The 20,617-nt window shown below is 35.3% G+C and overlaps 1 protein-coding gene across 1 annotated transcript in view; it reads left to right on the top strand.

The window, feature by feature from the left end:
• The window catches only part of antxr2a (ANTXR cell adhesion molecule 2a), a 234,761-nt gene that overhangs the window by 109,311 nt on the left and 104,833 nt on the right, over positions 1-20,617 (top strand). The window contains exon 13 of the mRNA XM_088911903.1: positions 6,977-7,021. Within this exon, the coding sequence (XP_088768029.1) occupies positions 6,977-7,021 (45 nt within the window). The remainder of the gene's footprint in view (positions 1-6,976; positions 7,022-20,617) is intronic.

Here is a 20,617-nt window from a genome sequence, read left to right on the forward strand (position 1 = left end):
TATTATTATTTTTAATAATTATTATTATTTATTATAATATTATAACAGGTGCTGCTGCTGTTCATAGCCTCTTATTAATTTAAAATGTGCTGAACTCTGCCACAGGAGAAAAAAAGTTATATTTTTATATATTTGTGGCTGCTACAGTTGGAATACTGCAATACTTTGAGCTATATAAATATACTATATTTAGATTCTTTAATTAATATAGTAAATATTTTTTTTTAGATATGTGAATTCATATTATATTTCCTATTAAGCGGATTCTAAAAGGTACATGTTTTTTTACTGTGATAACAAGTGCAAATATTAATAGAAAAGGTTAAAACATTATAGCTTTTTATAAACTAAATAAACTTTGTCAGAATGAGCACGTCAGAACTTTTCCAAAATAACCACAGTAAGTGAACGAGTGAAAGACTTAAAACATTTTTATGAAGAAAGTGGAATACTGTTGTGTATTTTTATTTAAACCACCAATATTAGCCATATACAGTTTGTATAATATATTTATATTCCTAAATTAATATCGTTTATGTTTATGACATTCAGAGATGTTATGTTCCTCTTATTTTAATGCTCAGCTACCAAAATTTCCCTTTAGTTGTAAAATTCCATACTAAGCGGATTTAAACATGCATAGTACAGAGATTAACTGAAACAATCGTTTCACTAACAGCTAATGCACCACAAGTACCACCAGTTGATCATCATTGGCCAGCGAATCATGTACAGCAGCCGCCTGTGCCTGGAAACCTGCAGTACAGGGTTTTACTGCGCATTTTGAATGGCTACATCTGTATGTTCCATTCTTTTTGAGTCCAGGCATAGACTCTATGGGTTTCTTTTTGATTAAGTTTGATCCAAGATGCTGGGTCAAAGCTTTCTGTCACACTCTCACAATCCACTTTTTACATTCCTTGTAATTATTTACATTTAGTTACTACTGACTACTATTCTTTTTATCTAGAAGTAATGGGATATTAAAAAAAAAAGCTTTGGTAACAATATTTAGCAAATGAAACATGCCTGCATTTATAATTGAAACAAAAGGCAGATTACAGAAATATAATTATGTTGCATTGTACACTGTTAGAAATTTGGTTTCTGTAAGCACAAGAAGGGCAATAATGAAATTGGTTCTTTTGCTTTGCTGCAGTTGCAAGTCAGTATTTTAAAATTATATTGATAGATCAGACTTACAGATGCCATTTATTTAATTTTCATTGTCTCAGTGAAGAAAGAAATCCAGCATCAGTTCTGGTCACAAACATTTGTTAGAAATGTCACAACCTTTTTGTGGTGCAGTGCAAATATTATTAAAAGAGCAGAATATAACCAGTTCAGTTACATTGTTTATCTAAAAGCTGTACTTTGAACATCCTGTTGCCATTGATTAGCTTAATTTTTTGTACTCAGCACTTCTCTGGCTGATATCCAAAATGTTTCTTTTGGAAGTATAAATGTTTTAATTGTGGGGGAGATGTTCTTTTTTAGCCTTCATGTCAGCTCAGCAATCTTATTTCTACTGAATTTTGCTTAAGAAAAACACAATTGTTGTACTACAGATGAACTCCAGATTGTAGCTCAACCTTTGGTTCTTCTGCCTGGGTTTAGCAAGGTTTAGTTTCAAACAGGATGTGGCATATTCTTTATCCTGTGGCTTTTGATTTACAAGATTTTTGGTTTTGAGAAGTAAAAACAACCACAGCTCAGAAAAAATGTTATTACTAAAATATGTTTCTAGAAATTGTACTGACATTTTCAGTTTTTTTTGTGAATTTATTTAAAAAGTCAATATAAGGTCAATTTATTGTAATTATGATATCTTATCTTATCACAATACTAATACTTCAGACATGTATACTCTTCTTAGTTTTCAAAATAATTATGTGGGAACTTTTAATTTGTGTTGAGCATAAAATAAAATATTAGGTGTGATATTGCAAAAAAATATTTTAAAATTGAAATGCATACATATGTTTGCAGTTAAATTGTGTCATTCAGTGCTTGGGATCTTCTGGAATCTGCTGCAGTTAGTATTTAGAAAAGATACATAATCTCCCCCAACCCTGCTGAGGTCTCCTTTAGTCCAGCAACAGATTTCATAGTGTACAGGCACACTAGACAATCATCTTTAAAATATTAAAGCACTCAAACCTTTGTCTGCTTAGTTACAGTGGCAAGTTTATACTTACATTTCTAATGTAAATAATGTACTATCTCAATGTAACTTATTTCACCTTTCCATTTTAAGTGGTTGAAATTTCTTCCAGGTTGTCCATCCATTCATTTTCAAACTGCTTTATTCAAAACAGTGTCACATGGGAGTGGGAGCCTAACCTGGTGGACAGTACGCGCAAAGCAGGCTACACCCTGTATAGGACATCAGTCCAAAATAGAACACACAGACATAAACATGCGCGCACACACTCACGCCAAGACCAACCTTCCTGGAAGGCAATAAATTTACCACTATGTCTTTGGGAAGATCTTTGGAATCTTTGGAATTACATAGATTTGGAAAGGGAGGAACCAAACTCTCAGTGAAAATATCATGAATCTGGGGAATTTCCGGTAAAAAGTAGATAATCTGATAGCTGTTGTTGTATAAATATTTTGAAGCTATTTGGGACCACCTTATATGTCTGAACATTACCAGTGTTGTGCTCTTAATTTTGCTGTTTGTATCGTTTTCCACAGATACAGTGCCTTGCAAAAGTATTCATCCTCTTACAATGATGTACACAGACAGATTGTATGACTTTCAAAGTAATTTTGTGTGCTTGGACTAATTTAGTTTGCCATAGCTAAAGGAGTGAATACTGATACTGTTTAATCAACATATTTTAGTTTTTTAGATGTTTAACATATTTCACTCATGCAAATGTACAGTTAAGCATTCAATGTTTGATTTAAAACATTCACTGCATACAATGTATACACATCATTTTTAGTCAGAATACGACATTATAGGACAGGGGTAAATACCATTGTAAAGCACTGTACTTTTGGCATATTTTCTGTTGTTTGCCTTAACTCTTGAATTTGAAGATATAAATAAGTTGTCTTTGTCAAAATCATAAAGAAAGGAATTAGAAGGACACTACACTGCCTTTGTGTATATTATCAGTGTCTGTTTTTGTGGTAATTGCTTGAGGTGACTGATGTTCCTAGGAAGACTAACAAACATATTTACTTTTTGTTTCCTGTTTTACCTTGTCTGTACACCTGCCTAGAGGTTAAAAATGCTGAATAATCACACCCGCTAGTTAAACATAATTCCACTTTTTTTACACTAGTCATTTTTAAATAGCTCTGACATATTTTCATACATACTGTAAAACTATAGTATACATTTCATTCTTGCTCTTTCCTTTTTCATGTGTTTTTTTGTGTTTTGATTCACAAAAACTGCTGCTTATCCCTGCTAGACTACAACATGGATTGACAAAAACATTTGTTCTTGAAGGATTAGAAAGAATTACAGGAGAGCCATATAGGATATTGGCCTTTAGTTTTTATATGGGTAGGGCTTGTGGTTCTGATTGTGGGAGTTCATCAGTTCTAATGTCTAATGCTTAAGTATCTCATGAAATATTTTAATTACGCTGCTTTCTGGGTACTGTATATATTTAGCACATCTGCCTGCCAGGTAGTTTAAAAATGCAACAGTGTGCATGTCATTTTGCTAATGCTTTAGTTATCCAACAATATGTCCAGAATATTTAAGTCTTTTCCTTAATTATTTAATAAAAACATAATCCTTCAGTGTAAGGTCTATCTAAAATTGCATTAATAATTTTACCCAGAGCCTAATAACATATGTTACTGTTGTCATTATTCTTAAATGTCATAATCTAATTGTCATAATCTAATTTAACTTTAATGTTTTTAATTGATTATTTCATATAAAATGAAATTATTATTTTTAACTGATTATTTCATATTAGAATGAAACCTACAATCTTTAAAGTCTGGTAATATCACAGTTTTATTGCAAGTGAAATTGTATTATAAAACCTAAAAATTCTGTTCTGCCAGGAGAGATGTCTTTACATGGCACTTTGCTTTTATTTCTAAGGTTACATATATTTTTAGTCTATTTTAGTTTTATCTATTGGAACACCAGTCTTTTCAAGCAGGCATTTACCCTTTTGGTCTTGTAATTCTGGGAAAAACACAACCAGTACTTGTAAAGGGAATCTGGTTGAACTCACAAGATCAAAATTATACAGTAGCTTTGTAAGAAGTCAGCTTACAGTCGATGGAGTTTATAGTTCAATATAAGGTCCTAGGTGTAATAATAGTCAATTCATCTACAGGGGTTAGGAGCCTGTTACATTTTGAGCAAAGTTAGTTTGTAAGAGCAGGCTAAGGACAGCAAAATTGACTTGCATTTAGTTTAATTCACAGAGAGTTACATTACTTTACTGTGATGGAGCTGGAAACTTTTTGGTGGATGGTGTGTTCCAAGGAAAGCCCTCAGATTGTCAGATAAAGTATGGACAAGTGATGTAAGGGATTTGCTTTGCTGGAATAAGTCTGTTTCTGTTCCGGTGTGGCTGGAACCATGTTCAGCAGGCGTTCAATCACAGGATTAGAACCATCGCTGACAATACAGGATATATAGGACTTTGGCAGACTTAATCGTCTGCTGTACAGTGATTTAGCCTTTTATGGCATGAGCTCTTTTTAAGAGTAATAAAAAATAAGAAATATTGTAAAAAGACTCCTTGGAAAAGTAAAATCTCACAAAATTTTTAATTGTACAATAGTTACAGGCATCTTTGACTTGACAAGTTAAATTGACTATTTTGATGGTATAAGGTTATAAAATTATTGTTTTATACATGGTGTGCATATACAGTATAGTTTTACTGGATACATAGTGTATTTATTTTTCAAAATGATGAGTAAGACATTACATAGAATAATGATTCAGCTACTAACAGTCACTAAGGAATTCAATGATAAAAACATTCTATTTACATGTGATGAAAGGTGAAATACTTTTTTTATTCACACAAAGGAAAACGTTGCAGAGTGTGCACCTTGTTTGTGACCAAGATGTATTTTTTTATTAGCATACATGTCACATATAACTTTTTTTTAGGTGAGCTCTGGCCAGTACCCACCATAATTCTGTGGTCTTGTGTCTTTTGACATTACTTTGTAGCCCCACCAGGCCCGAATTCCAATTCCAAAGTTCACTTATTTTTTACATGCAGTAACTTTCAAGTGTTAACAGACTATAAGAGGTAGAGGAAAGAAACTCAGGGTACTAAAAATAGCTACACATTTATAGGTTTATGTTTGATGATTCCAAGGTCATGTTATAACACACTTCATATTCCAAATTATCAAATGAAAAGACTATACATAAGGTACACCTTTCTGCGTAGTTCATACTGAAGTTATTCGTGCTAGCAGAAAAACTGTAACAAATTGGATGATGCAGAAGTGTGATAGAGAAGACCTAGAGTGGTGGGGGTTATTTTATCCTTCGTTATTCTCCTTTTTTAATTTAAAAGCTATCAGTTTCTTCGTATTAATATTATCAAAGTGTCCACATCTATTAAGAAGGGAATGTTTTTTTTTTAAACAAGAAAAATGCTTTTTCAACAAATGGAGTGGTTTCAATAGAGTGGTCCAATGGAGTGGAGTGGTTTCAACAAAAGTCCTCATTTTGAGTACATGATACTTGTCTCCAGCACCTACTGTAAAGGAATTACCATTTACCAATTCTTGATAAGGTAGATTCAGTAATTGGTTGGTTGCGCCTTTTCCGTAGACAAATATCAGACCTTAGCCTTCCTCCCTTCTACTGCAAGCTTGTCTTAAAGCCTACTACTTTACAATACAACAAACCATTTTCAGTTTCTCTTGAACCAAATCTCTGTTGAGCTGGTATGTTTTCTCTCCTTTTCATTACTGTAAGTCTCATGATCTGTTATACATCAGAAACTGCTAGACTTTCCCAAAACTCAAAGTATATCTTTGATAGCAATGAACAATTCCATATATTTTTTATTTGTGTCATGATTTTGTATTATTTATATTTTTGTATATGAAGGTCCTAGTTAGGTACTCTGGTTACTGAGAGTTTTCTTGTCCCAATCAGGGTCTATCCTGCCCTGGGTCCAGTGCTTTCAGTGATAGGTTTGGGACCACTATTACCCTGAATTGGATAAGCAGTAATTGAATGTGGTGTGATGTACAGTAAGTCTTTGAGTCCTTACTAGTGCATTATACAATTTTAATATAGCATCCCTTCACATAAATTCTACTCAGTTTAACTGCGTAGTCTGACATTTTGTTTGCCTTTTTTATTTCTCATATTGTGTTGAAGATCTATACAACGTATCATCATAAACTTCAATCTTTTTAATAAGTGGCCACTTCTAGCTCAGCATTTCCCATTTTATATTTCTAGTTTTTTTTTTAAAACCCACATGCAAAACCCTTTGCTGGTCACACTAAATGTCATCTGACAGGTGTTTGTCCAATCTAAATTTTTAATTTGCTGCTTCCACAGTTTTTACTAATCATTCTATTTTGTTATCATATGCAAACGTGTAATTTAGCTTCCACGTTTTGTGTCATCAAAAATGAAACATTAAATTTCTTCCATGTACACAAAATAATTTTTCAATGTGTTTTCTTTATTTCCTCTTAATATATTAGCATTGCAAAATTGCACATTTCTGCACAAGATGCTTGAACCTCTTCCAATGAATTTGGAGATAAATGAGCAGCAGCTGTTGTCCCAAAGACATCTTGGTAATAGGCTGTGTTTTCACATTCTCACCAGGGTCTTGGTGTTAAGTTAGAATCGGTCTTTCTAATCAACTACTCACCACTAAGACCAGTAAGGGAGAATCAAGGCATGAAAACTTGTGCTAGTTCACAGACATCTGTTGTGTACCATCTGTCCCACATTCATTATTATTATTCTGGTTTGGTTTTGTTTCAGGTAATTAAAGACCCACCACCACCACCACCAGCACCTCCTAAACCAGTAAGTATACATTGTCTTCTTGCTGAAACTATCTGTAAATTTGGCTTTGGCTTCAGACAGAAATCAATATTTTTGGATGGCTTGATTTATTTTCTTTATGTTTTAGAAAGTCTCTATTCATGTTTCTCAATTCACATTACTGTGGGATTTATGAAAGCTCAAAGTGAAACTCAAAAACCTTTTTTTTTATTAGTTCCATAAAAACACAATTTCATCTTTGATTTCTGCAAACTTTTTAAAAAATCATTGTGTTTCTATCCTATGGAAATTTCCTTTTGACTCTCATTCTAATTTTATGCACTACTTTATAAGGCACCAAAATAAGGTGAAATTTATTTTTGGCACTTTTAGAAAATGGCTTCTAAAGAAGATGGTTTTGTGGATTATTAAATCTGTAAGAATCATTTATATTGTGAGGATATCCCAATATCACCTGCTACCCAGTGTTATTACCTCTGCATAGATATCTTCTCAAAATTCCAGAAGTTGGTCACTTTTCACTTTGTAGGGGGTCCCAGCCTCCTCAAAGGATGGAAGGGGTAATAAGGGGATTCAAACAGGATATAAACTCATTTTTAGTTTGGTTTCATGACATCACTAGCCTTAAGTCTTTGTTGTCAATAAAACAACTGATAGGCCAGTTAGAAAAACAAACTGAATGGTATTTTCAAACTCTGACGTTTCCCCTAGTGACTGTGGAGCTTACATGTTCCACGTGTTCCAGCTCCCACCTGCTTGCTATGACTTGCCCCTCATTACAGATCTGTGTGCTATGCCCCCAAATCAGGACATTTTGCTGACTTTCTAAAGCTAGCTCATCCAACACAGTGCATTGTAGATATAAAATGAATTTTAATAAAAATATGTTCTCTGTGCATTATCTGATGCAGTATGTCTTCATTCAAATGGTGATGCACAATAGTTTCACAGTATGAAACATGTCTGTGAGTTGGGCAGCTGCTAAGTCTCTGAAGTTCATTTCTCTAATTTTTGGTTTGCTATAGTCTAACAATGTAACTTAAAAATATCTAAGACAAATTATGCTGTGATTAAATAAAAATGCATATTAAATTTATCAGAAAACCAGAAACATTAATGATATTAACATTATCTAATCTTATCATTTCTTTGACAGCACCCCCTCCAGCTCAGATAGAGTTGTCTTTTTGCTTTGTTTCATCAGTCCACAGCACTTTGTTCCAAAAAGTTTCTGGCTTATCTAAGTATTGTTTGCATTCTTCAGACATTGCCTTTTGTGATGGTCATAGGAAAGGTTTCCTTCTGACAAATCATGCAGATCATTTTTGTGTGAACACTGTACTGTGGACCTGTGGACCACTACTCCTGTATGAGCTAAAACTTCCTGCAGTGATATGTGGGTTGTGCTTTGCATATCTGACCAGTTTACGAACAGTTCTATCAGATGATTTTTCTGGGTCTTCCAGATCTTGCCTTGACTTCAAGAGTTCCCCTTAACTTGTATTTCTTGATGATGTTTCTGATTACAGAAAGGGTGAAATAAAATAGTTTCTGAACATCTTTGATGATATAAATAAGTATAATATACAGATGTAGCCATTCAAAATGCACTGTAAAACTTTGTACCGCTGGATTTGATCTACAGACTACCACAGTACATGATTTGCATTGGTTGCTAGTGAAATGATTGCTGCATTTAATCTGTCTATTGTGCATGTTTAAATCCGTTTCATATGGAATATTAATATGGAATTTTACTACTAAAGGGAAATTTTGGTAGCTGAGCATAAAATTAAGAGGAGCATAACATATCTGAAGGTCATCAACGATATTAATTTAGGAACATTTGTATATTATACAAATTGTATATGGCTGATAGTGGTAGTTTAAATAAAAAATACACAACAGTATTCCACTTTCTTCATAAACATTTGATGCATCGAAGTCTTTTACTCTGTCACTTACTGTGGTTATTTTGGAAAAGTTCTGACATGCCCGTTCTGACTGTATTAAGTTTATATACTTTATAAAAAGCTATAATGTTTTAACCTTTTTCTATGAATACTTGCACTTGTTATCATGGTTAAAAAACACATACTTTTTAGAATTTGCTTAATAGAGAATATAATGTGGAATCAGCTATGTAAAGAAATTAATGACAATATTAATTTAACATTTTAACCTGGTCGTTTCAACACAGTTTCTAAATTACTCTTTGGTACAGTGAATTAGGTGCTTATATCATATCATTATATCATATCAACCTGCAGGTCAGTGTTCACTTCCCTATTAAGACATGTTTTTCTTAACAAATAAAGACTCATTTAAAAAAAGTAAATATAATGTACATTATATTGACTTTTTTTATATATATATCACAACGTGTTCAAGAAATAAATTGAAAATATGATGGAGCAACTGAATACTGTCAACAGTGGGAGTAAAAAACATTTCAACGGGTTAAATTAAATTCAAAATACTGCATCCCAATGGGGCAAATCAAGAAAACTCTTCAAACGAAATAGTATAACAATTATAATCATGAACACCAAAGCAATATCAAAAATACCAATGAAATGGAACTATAATAATGTATCTGATCACTATTAACAATATTAAATGATTATTAATAACATTATAATATGGAAGACCCTATCTAGGAGATTTGAGTTCAATACCTGTTTAGGGCACAAGTTTTTCTTCTAACAAACAAAGACGTCTTTAAAACAAAATAGTAAATATTATTTATACTATATTAATAATTATTTATTGTTTTTATATCACAACATATTCAATGTTAAATGATATTAATGATGAAACAAAAATGTGAATGAGCAAATGTGTATACTGTTAACAGTAGGAGTATAAACCAGTTCAACCAGATTCAATTTAATTCAAATCACTTTCTTCTGTGGGGAAATTTAAGCCTTAAGATGATATTCTATATATTATAATATATAATCACTAATAATAAAGTGGTATTAAAAAGACCACTGAAACTATAATAATGTATCATTACTAACAGTATTAATTTATTCATAATAAACTTCTTGTATTTTTTTCAGAGTCACTTGTTTTCTCCGGTTTTCATAACCTTCACTTTCTTATTAAAATACCTATTTATGAGACATGTTTTTTCAAATATCAATAACTTTGCTGAAAAATGACACAGAGCCTTCAGGCATTTTAAAGATCGAGATTTTTAAGACAGCTTTTATTTAAACAATATCTAGTACCTGGTTGCATTTTTAGAAACCTCAGTTTGAATAAAGCGGATCCCAAGTGTAAGTGAGTTCATAACACTTATTCATAGCATTATGCTACATTTTTATGCATCATTTGAAATGTTCAGAATCTCTAAAAAACATAACACAGTAACATAATATTGTATGGCACGATGGGCAACTGATTCTAGAAAGAAAATCAAAAATAAGATACAATTATGTGTTCCTGCCTAAAATACAAATTGCATGACTCTAAAATCCATTAAAAATGGGTTTAGATAGTTAAAAACACTTTTTATGCACAAAATGGGTGATTTTTCTTCCTCGTGATTAGCTTAGAATCTTTGTGTAAGCTGTAAGGTTTTTTTACTTTTTAATTAAACATTTTAAACACAAAATTTTTAATTTTGTAAACTCAACATGCATTTCCTACAGATAAAATCATTCTCCATTCTTCCTATTGTGTTAAGCAGATCAGCAGGTGGCTGAGAAAATAGTGCACCACCCACCTCCGTCAGAAAAGACCCGGCACTGAGAGGAGGCTTGGAGCTCAGCAATAAAGACTGTTCTGCAGTTTGCAATGTTTATGGCACTGAGCGTATCTGCCTTTAAAACTTAATAATGGAATGTAAATAATTTATTTTAACTTAAAGTTTTTTACTGATCATTAAACAAAGTTTTCTCACCAGTTAGTTTTAAATTTAAAACCATCACTAAACCAAGCAGGGGCTTATTGTACTTCCTAATGACATTAGACGTGGAAAGATTAAATAGTTTAATAGTTTTTTAAAATAAATTTTAGAAAAGTTTCATCCATACAAATACCACAGACTATTCTCGATTGTATTAGCATGTTAGCTTAAACAATTAGTATATAATCTATTAATCTATTAATAATCAATAATATTAAAATTTTCACTGTAATAAATTGTTGCACTTCTTCCACATCTTGTAAAAATATTAATTTTAAATTAATTATAAATATTAAAATTAATTAAAAATTAAAAATATTAATGGGCGGAGCGCTGGCTCTGTGGCTAAGGATCTGTGCCTGTGGCTGGAAGGTTGCCGGTTCAAATCCCACAGCCGGCAGAGGAATCCTACTCCTTTGGGCTCCTGAGCAAGGCTCTCTCCCTGTCTGTGTGTCTCATGGAGAGCAAGCTGGGGTAGGCGACAAGACAATTCCTAATGCAAGAAATTGTAAAGGGCTAATAAAGTGATGTTATTATGTTATAATTTACAAGACTTTGAAATATATGTTAAATCTAACTATCAGAAAATAAATAAATTCCAAAGTAAAATAAAAAATGAAGGTACAATATATTTTAAAATTACTCTCTCTCACCCGCTGTGATTCAGACACAGAAGTATTGAAAATGGGGACAAGTCAAGCAACCAGAGGGAAGCGGGAGTGGGGGGGAGGCGTCTTCCCACCTCTATGGCTAAAGTGCCAAAGAGGAATGGCTTAAGCAGCATACAGAGCCGAAAAGGTTTGGTGCCATCTTCTCCGCTTTAAAGGTACCCTCCTCGTGGAAGAATTTTCACTTTGAACATTTGCCCAACGACTAACACGCAGATACAAACTGAATAACACTACAAAACGTATTTGTAAGAATAGCGATTACAGATGTTTAAAATACATACTTGCAAGATCAAAGTAATAGGCTATTATATTAGAACTAACACTCTTGCCACTACACTGCGAGGGACGCTGCCCACTAACCCCCTTTCCCAAAAACATCATGGGGGCAATGGGGGCTAATTCATAGCTGGATACAATTTTATCTTGCTTAGTGAAGCCGAAAATCTAGACATTTGTCAACATATTTACTAAAATTATCCATCTCAGTAATCTCACTGTACACCCAGGTGGTCACTCAATTTTCACACTCCCAGTATAATAAAAAACAGGTGTGAAAATATCTGCTGTAACTGTTAATACAATGACAAATACAATTGTGATTCTCTCACAATAAAATACTATGAAAACTATATTTCTGATCATTGTAAATATCAAATATTTTGAAGCTAAGCAGGTATGATCCTGGTCAGTACCTGGATGGGAGACCTCCTGGGAAAAACTAAGGTTGCTGCTGGAAGAGCTGTTAGTGGGGCCAGCAGGGGGCACTCACGCTGCGGTCCATGTGGGTCCTAATACCCCAGTATAGTGACAGGGACACTATACTGTATCAGGCGCCGTCCTTCGGATGAGATGTAAAACCGAGGTCCTGACTCTCCGTGGTCATTAAAAATCCCATGGCATTTCTCGAAAAGAGTAGGGGTGTAACTCCGGCATCCTGGCCAAATTTCCCATTGGCCCTTACCAATCATGGACTCCTAATAATCCCCATCTATGAATTGATCTCCTCCCCACTGATAGCTTATGTGTGGTAAGCGTTCTGGTGCACTTTGGCTGCCGTCGTATCATCCAGGTGGATGCTGCACATTAGTGGTGGTGGAGGGGAGTCCCCATTCCCTGTAAAGAGCTTTGAGTGGAGTATATAGAAAAGCGCTATATAAGTGTAAGCAACTATTATTAATTATTAATATTAATAATAATGTAATAACATGAATGAACCTCCAGACCATCTCCAAGACGTTCTGAAAGAGCTTGGGAGGAATTGTTTAGTGCTAGCCAGTGCCAGCGCCTATCACCACATGTCACCTTGCACCAGGGGGAAAGGGAAGTGCTGGCAGTGCTGGTGGTTATTTATTTCACTCTCCATTATTCTGCCCAGCCCCCAACCCCGGACAGATGAAAGTGATAAAAATTAATTCAAAAGCTTGCAGTTTGTTAATACAAACTCTAATAGAGCCGCAAAAAAAAATTAAAGCTACAATATAGACAGATTTTAAAATTCTTCAAGCAAAATTAGCTGTTTGTTAAAATCAGCTACTTTGCAAGCAGTACACGACTTCTCAAAAGGTACCTTTTGGCTCTCATGCAAACTCAACAAAGGTTTATTTTTTATAATTCAGAAAGCTGGATGATACGCCTCAGGCGCTCATTCACAGTATAATCAAAATACCACTGGCTCTCTCCTCCCCCTGTACCACACATACCAATCCCATAAAGTCAGATCCACAGATATACTGAAACAGTAGCGCACACAGCAATGAACGGCAGTGTGATCGTATACTGTATAACTATTAATATTGTTAATAATACAAAATATACAGATTTGTTAATTTTGTGAATATACAAGACACAAAAACTCAACTACACACAACATACAACACACAAAGTTACATTATATATAGTATTTACAGAGAAGGTGTTTCAGAGGCCTAACATTCTGGTCACCCAGAAAACCCCAGACTGCTCCTAAGCACTAAACTTTTAATATGCCTATAGAGAGATGAGCTGCCATCTACCTAAATACAAAACAACCTGTGGTTAATCTGTCTCTCTCTGCACCCCGGATACCACAAAATAAAAGGGAGCCTATATCTGTATCCATAAAAATGCACCCTAATCAGGAAAGATGTTTCTTACTGAGGTATCGTTTACCCAGGAAACCCAAGTTCCCTAAAAACACAGAAAAGCACACTCTCTCTAACAAGGTTAAAATACTTAGCTCCAGTCAGGTTTGATTTAGATGATCAAGACGTTAGGGCTCTTGCCTGGCGCAAGCTTCACGTCCCAACTCCTCTGGACTCCTCTTTCCTCTCCCTGCTCTCCTTGTTTCTTCCTTCTTCCTCTCTTTCCTGCTTCTCCTTAAGGTGAACTTGTACTGTGTCTTTCTGCTCTGCTCCTTTGCAATCATTAATCCACAACTTGCCTAGGCATACTAAGATAAACTTTACTATTGTTTCTGTTCCAGGGACCCACCCAGACCTCAGCAAACATCCTCTCTGCTTTGAAGTGAGAAGTGTTTACTCTTCCCAGTGTCACAAACTTTATCTAAAATCTAAGAGACACTTCTCATTCACCCAAAGCTGCAACAATATATTATATATTGTTACAAATGGGGGGTTATAAAACTGGTGAAAATCAGGAATTGAACAAGCGGCTTAGTCAATGATTGAAATAATTATTCATAACCCCCAACTTGTACGTGATTTCTAACGATATACCCTAGCGACTGGTATACCTAGAGGCATGTGAATTCTTTATTCTCTTGCACAGCTTTGTTAAGAAGAGTAATAATCTAGGCACACTTGGCTAAAACAAATATTTATTACAACAAACTACACAAGACACAAAACATACAACACACCAAGTTACATTATATTGTTACAAAAACATGTTAGTTTATATACAGTATTTACAGACAAGGCATTTCAGAGGCCTAACATCATTGAAAATCACCATAACAACCCCAGACATCTTTTTTCCACCATCAACAGCTTGCTAAAGCCAAACTGCTTTACCACATTACCTGCCTCATTGCCACTTTGCAACACATTCTTAGATTTTTTTTAGCTCCAAGATAGACAATATCTGGCATCACATTCTCTCCACGACACATATCATTTCCATACCTCCTCACTCCTTATCCAACTTTTCTGGTTCCCTTCTCTCCAGCTTCTCTCTTCTTGACTCAGCATCCCTCCATAAACTAGTTACACATTTGAAACCCACCACATCTATTTTAGATTCCATTCCCACCACTTTATTTCAGTCCTGTTTCTCTTCTCTCTGTCCCATTGTCCTCGATATTATAAATAAATCCTTGAGCACTGGCATTGTACCAATGGTCCTCAAAACTGCTGCTATCTGCTGCTACCCCTGTGCCAAAAAAGCCTAACATTGCTCTCGACAACCTTAACAATTTTCGCCTCATCTCCAACTTACCCTTTCTTGCAAAAATTCTAGAACTTGCTGTCACATTCCAGTTACATAACCACCTCATGACAAATAACCTTTTCAAAGCCCTCCAATCTGGCTTCCGTCAACTTCACAGCACGGAAACTGTCCAGGTCAAAGTCACTAACGTTCTTCTAATTGCTTCTGATTCTGGTTCTCTTTCTATACTCATCCTTCTTGATCTCAGTGCTGCTTTGGACATGGTCGACCATGACATCTTACTTTCTCATCTTGAGACTGTGTTTGGAGTTTCTGACACTGCTCTCGAATGGTTCAAGTCTTACCTCACTGATCGCTGCCACATTGTCTCTCTTAATGGGTACAGGTCTGAAATTGGTCTTGTTAAGTCTGGTGTTCCTCAGGGCTCAATAAAGGGCCCCTTGCTCTTCAGCATTTACATGTTTCCACGTGGTCAGCTTTTAAGATCACATGGCCTCAGCTATCATTTCCATGCTGATGATAGTGAAATATACATCCATACCAAACCTGACACTGATGTGGCTGTCTCTATTCTAATTGCATCTCTGACATAAAAACTTGGATGACTCAAAATTTCCTTCATCTTAACTGTGACAAGACTGAAGTCGTGCTTATTGGCACCCCCCATCAACTTCGTAAAGCCAATCCTGTAACCCTATCTATAGATGGTCCTGTACTTGAGCTTCAGTCTAAATTTAAAAACCTTGGGGTGATATTCGATTCTGGCTTAACATTCGACCCACATGTGCAGCATATTGTCAAAACATCTTTTTTTCACCTCAGAAATATCGCTAGACTAAGCCCTATGCTATCTTTAACTGTGGCCGAAAAGCTGATCAACACATTTGTGTTCTCTCTAATTGACTACTGTAATGCTCTACTTGGGGTATCTAAATCTACTTTGAACATCTACTGCAGTATGTCCAAAATTCAGAAGCCAGAATCCTGACCAGGTCTAGTGCAAGTTACTCCTATCCTGGAGTCCTTGCACTCGCTTCCTGTCAAATTCCATGTGGATTTTAAAATCCTTATGCTCACCTATAAGGCTCTGCATGGCTTGGCACCTCAGTACCTGTCTGAACTATTATCACCCTACTTCTCACTTCACAACCTTCACTCTTCTAATTCTGGTCTACTAACTGTCCCCCAAGCCCATCTACATTGTATGGATGACAGGGCCTTCTCCAGTTATGCCCCCCAGCTCTGGAACTCTCTGCCTAAGGATATCAGAGAGTCACCTTCTCTAAACTCCTTCAAATCCAGACTCAAAACCTTCTTCTTTAGAAGAGACTACTTAACTGGTTCCATTCTTCACCCCTCTGCTTTTTTAAGTACCACCATCCACGGTCTCCTCTGTATATTGTAATTGTGTTTTATCTTGTGTATTCTTTTTATTTATTGTTGTTGTCATTCTTTAAAGTGCTTTGAGAAGCTGTATAAAATAAAGTTTATTATTATTATATTATTTACATTCTGGTCACCCATAAAACCCCAGACTGCTACTAAGCACTAAACTTTTAATATGCCTACAGAGGCCAGACAAGAGATGAGCTGCCTTTTAACTAAAAACAAAGTAACCTGCAGTTAAATCTCTCTCTCTGCACCCTGGATGCCACAAAACAAATGGGAGCCTATATCCCTATCCATAAAATACAACCTAATCAGGAAAGATGTTTCTAACTGAAGTATCTTTTACCCGGGAGACTCAAGTTCCCTCAAAATACAGAATAGCATGCTCTAACAAGGTTCAAATACTTAGCTCCAGTTTTTGTTTGGATCAAGAAGTAATTAATAATTATAATAATTGCTTACACTTATATAGCGCTTTTCTGGACACTTTACTCAAAGTGTTTTACAGGTAATGGGGACTCGCCTCCACCACCACCAATGTACAGCATCCACTTGGATGTAGGAAGTAGGAGCTCTCATCTGGCACAAGCTTCAAGTCCCAACTCCTCTGGTCTCCTCTCTTTTCTCTCTCTTCTGTTGCACCTCTCCTTGTTTCTTCCTTCTCCTACTTCTCCCCCCTTCTCTCCCTTTTCTCTTGTGCTCTTAATGTCAACTTATACTGTGTCTTTCTGCTCTGCTCATTTGCAATCATTAATCCACAAGTTGCCTAGGCATACTAAGATAAACTTTACTATTGTTTCTGCTTAAGGGACCCCCCACAACTCGGGAAACATCCTCTCTGCTTTGATGTCAGAAGTGTTTATTCTTCCCAGTGTGACAAACTATCTAAAATCTAAGAGACATTTCTCAAGTCAACCAAAGTTGTAACAATATAATATTTATATATAAATATATACAGTATGTATGTAATATTTTTCTTAATCCAAATTTAAAGTTAAATTACTGAAATTTGTATTAAGACCAAATATAGATGTTCTTAATGCAGATGGAAACCAGTGAAAGAGGCACATCGCATTCGCCACAAGCTATAATAACAAACTATTTCCACACACACGGTTATGTAAGAAATATAAGCAAAATGATTGCTCTAAAGGTTAAATTCGAAGTTGAAAAGACAAGACTCAACGTGTCTGCTCTGTTACTCATTTTACAGCTCGCCAATCATTATTAATATTTCTTCCATATCGCATTAACATTGGAATGTTCTTACAAGTGTAAAAAGAGGCGATACACCACGTATACAGTATATAACTCTTCAGTTTACAGAAAAATTCCCCCTGTGCCACACAGCATTTTCCAAGCCCTCTTGTGTCTAGTAACCCTATTGCACCAGTCCTTGTTTATGGCTAAACAGCACATGTGATGTTTGGTGAAGTTTCAGCACTCACTTCACACATTTCCTTCTTTGAACTAAATGGTGCTTCAGTAAATAATGTACAGTACTGTATATCACCTTCTGCAATGCTTCTAATTCTACCAGCAGCCATATCACTCTGCAACTCACAACTGGAAACCCACTGAAGCTAAGCAGGTGTGTGCCTGGTCAGTACCTGGATGGGAAACCTCCTGGGATAAACTAAGGTTGCTGCTGGAAGAGCTGTTAGTGGGGCCAGCAGGGGGCGCTCACCCTGTGGCCCATGTGGGTCCTAATGCCCCAGTATAGTGACTGGGACACTATACTGTAAACAGGTGCTGTCCTTTGGATGAGACGTAAAACCGAGGTCCTGACTATCTGGGTCCTGACCCAGGGTGTTTCTTGAAAAGAGTAGGGGTGTAACCCCGGCGTCCTGGCCAAATTTCCCATTGGCCCTTATCAGTCATGGCCTCCAAATAATCCCCATCAATGAATTGGCTTCATTACTGCTCTCCTCCGCACTGATAGCTGATGTGTGGTGAGCGTTCCTACGCACAATGGCTGCCGTTGCATCATCCAGGTCGCATCATCCCATTACCTGTAAAGCGCTTTGGGTGGAGTGTCCAGAAAAGCGCTATATAAGCAATTATTGTTATTCTAGTTTAGCAGAATTTGCGCTATAAGCACACTGTTTAATGGTGGTGACATTAACCACGTCTATATCACTGTATGACACAAGTTTGTGTTGGAGTGTCTGATAATAAAACAGAGTGTCCTCCAATAAATTAAACTAATGAATGCTTTCTTTTTCCGTTTTAGCTAAATGAGGGGGATACAAAGTCAAATCAGTCAGGATCTTGGAGTTTAATTAACGAGCACTTATTCTTGTTCACGTAACAAGAACATTGGCATCAAGACAGTATACATTAGTAAACAACAAAGAGAGTCACTGGCTCACTTAAAGGTGTAACACGTCTGTCCATTGTTATGGTACGTTTCAACATATTGATAAGCTGTTCTTCGGTTAGTAAAGAATTCCACGAAGAAATCCTTAATAAAAAAAAACATCACTTATTTATCCAGATACACGCATTCAAGCTGGAGCCACCAACAAGCTATAATAGTGGACTATTTTTATGTATTCGGCTATATAAGAAACAAACCAAAAGTAATTCTCTGATCGGAGTTTGAACCGCCTGGGTGCAGCGTGCTACATTACAGTGCTTTGCCCATTACCACTACAAGGACAATAAAGGTTTTTTTTTTTTAAACGAATGTCAAAATGTTTCCAAAACATCCACTTGTGATATTTTAGCTGCTTAGTTACACGATTCCATATTAATATAACTATCAAGTGGAATTATATCAGTACATATTTTTTTACTATAACAGCAAGTGGTGTTCTATGTATTTTTATAAAAAAGATAAAATGTACAGTATATAAACGTTATAATGTTAGAACAAGCACATTAAAACCATAATTTACTGTAAGTTGCCAAGTTAAAGACTTTGATGCATAATATATTTATGAAGAAGGTGGAATACTGTACTTTTGTTCAACTGAGCAATCTTGCTTTTATAAAATATACCTTTGTTTTAATAAGTTTAATGTTTAACATGATGTAATACATAGTTTAAAAATATTAAAAGTCTAAACAGTATACAACTTAAATTCTGTAATTAGGAAAAGATTGTCCCTCAGCATTGACCAGGATTCGAAACGAGGCGTTTTCTGGCGACAGCCCAAATGCTGCTCTTGAGACGTTAAGCTTTCCCTGCTCCACCTGGCAGTTTTACAAAGTATTGCGCCCTATTTAAAAAAAACATGTGGACCTTGTGGTCCACACACTGCAAATTAACACAACATTCGCACATTTTTAATGGCTGGATCTGTATTTATACAGCATACCTGGTAGTGGTACCGTATTCCATTTTCTTGTAAACAACTGCATTGATTTTATTAATTCTTTCACTTGTGGTTATTTTGGAAATATTTTGACATGCCCATTTTAACTATATTTTGCTGTTGTTGCTGTTACAGTGGACAATGAAACACTCATAGTTTGTGATGTAGGACACTGCACTCAAGTATGGAAGCTTATTAATGCCACAGAGAAAAAAAAATCTTGTTTATAAGAGATAGTATTGCGTTTATACCAGAAAAGTATCTTGTTTATCTGAAAAAATTATTGTGTTTAAACGCAATAGTTATTTTGGGAAAAATGTTGCCACTATATTAATATTGTAATTTGCATTGTACTGTATATGCAATAATATTTCCCGTGCAAGTAGCATTGACTTTAACAACAGTAGAATATCGTCACACTCCTCTTTTTGGAAAAAAAATCTAAAGCCGCATGTGCTCTGTCTTTTGTATATATGAAGTGCAACACTGTCAGTAAACATTCCCATGTTAAACACATTTTATTTCTGTGACACATAGAAATGACATGGCTTTTGGGAAATTTTGAAAACAGCTAAAAATAAAAACAAGTTTCTGAACTCCACTACAACTCTTCAGCTTTCAGAAGAATTCTACTTCTTCAGATGTGTGAGCATTATAATCTTTTTTATATAATTTATAATCGATTGCTAATCATTTGTCTTCACATAAGCTTTCTCAATTAGTGTTTATATCCTCTCAGTGGGGGAGGGAATTTGGGTGTGGGCTACACTCTTAAACAACATTTAAAGAGAATGTCTTCCATGTTGAATTTGGAAGCTTTTACAATTACGCATCTGCCAAACCATCCGTTTTCTAACTGCTTCAAGCATAGTGACCACCAACATAAAGGAAACATCTTATACAAGATCGGGTAAAGAATAAAAAGTTAATAAAA

This window comes from Atractosteus spatula, chromosome 3, assembly GCF_055471065.1.
Source record: "Atractosteus spatula isolate fAtrSpa1 chromosome 3, fAtrSpa1.hap1, whole genome shotgun sequence".
Lineage (NCBI taxonomy): Eukaryota > Metazoa > Chordata > Actinopteri > Semionotiformes > Lepisosteidae > Atractosteus > Atractosteus spatula.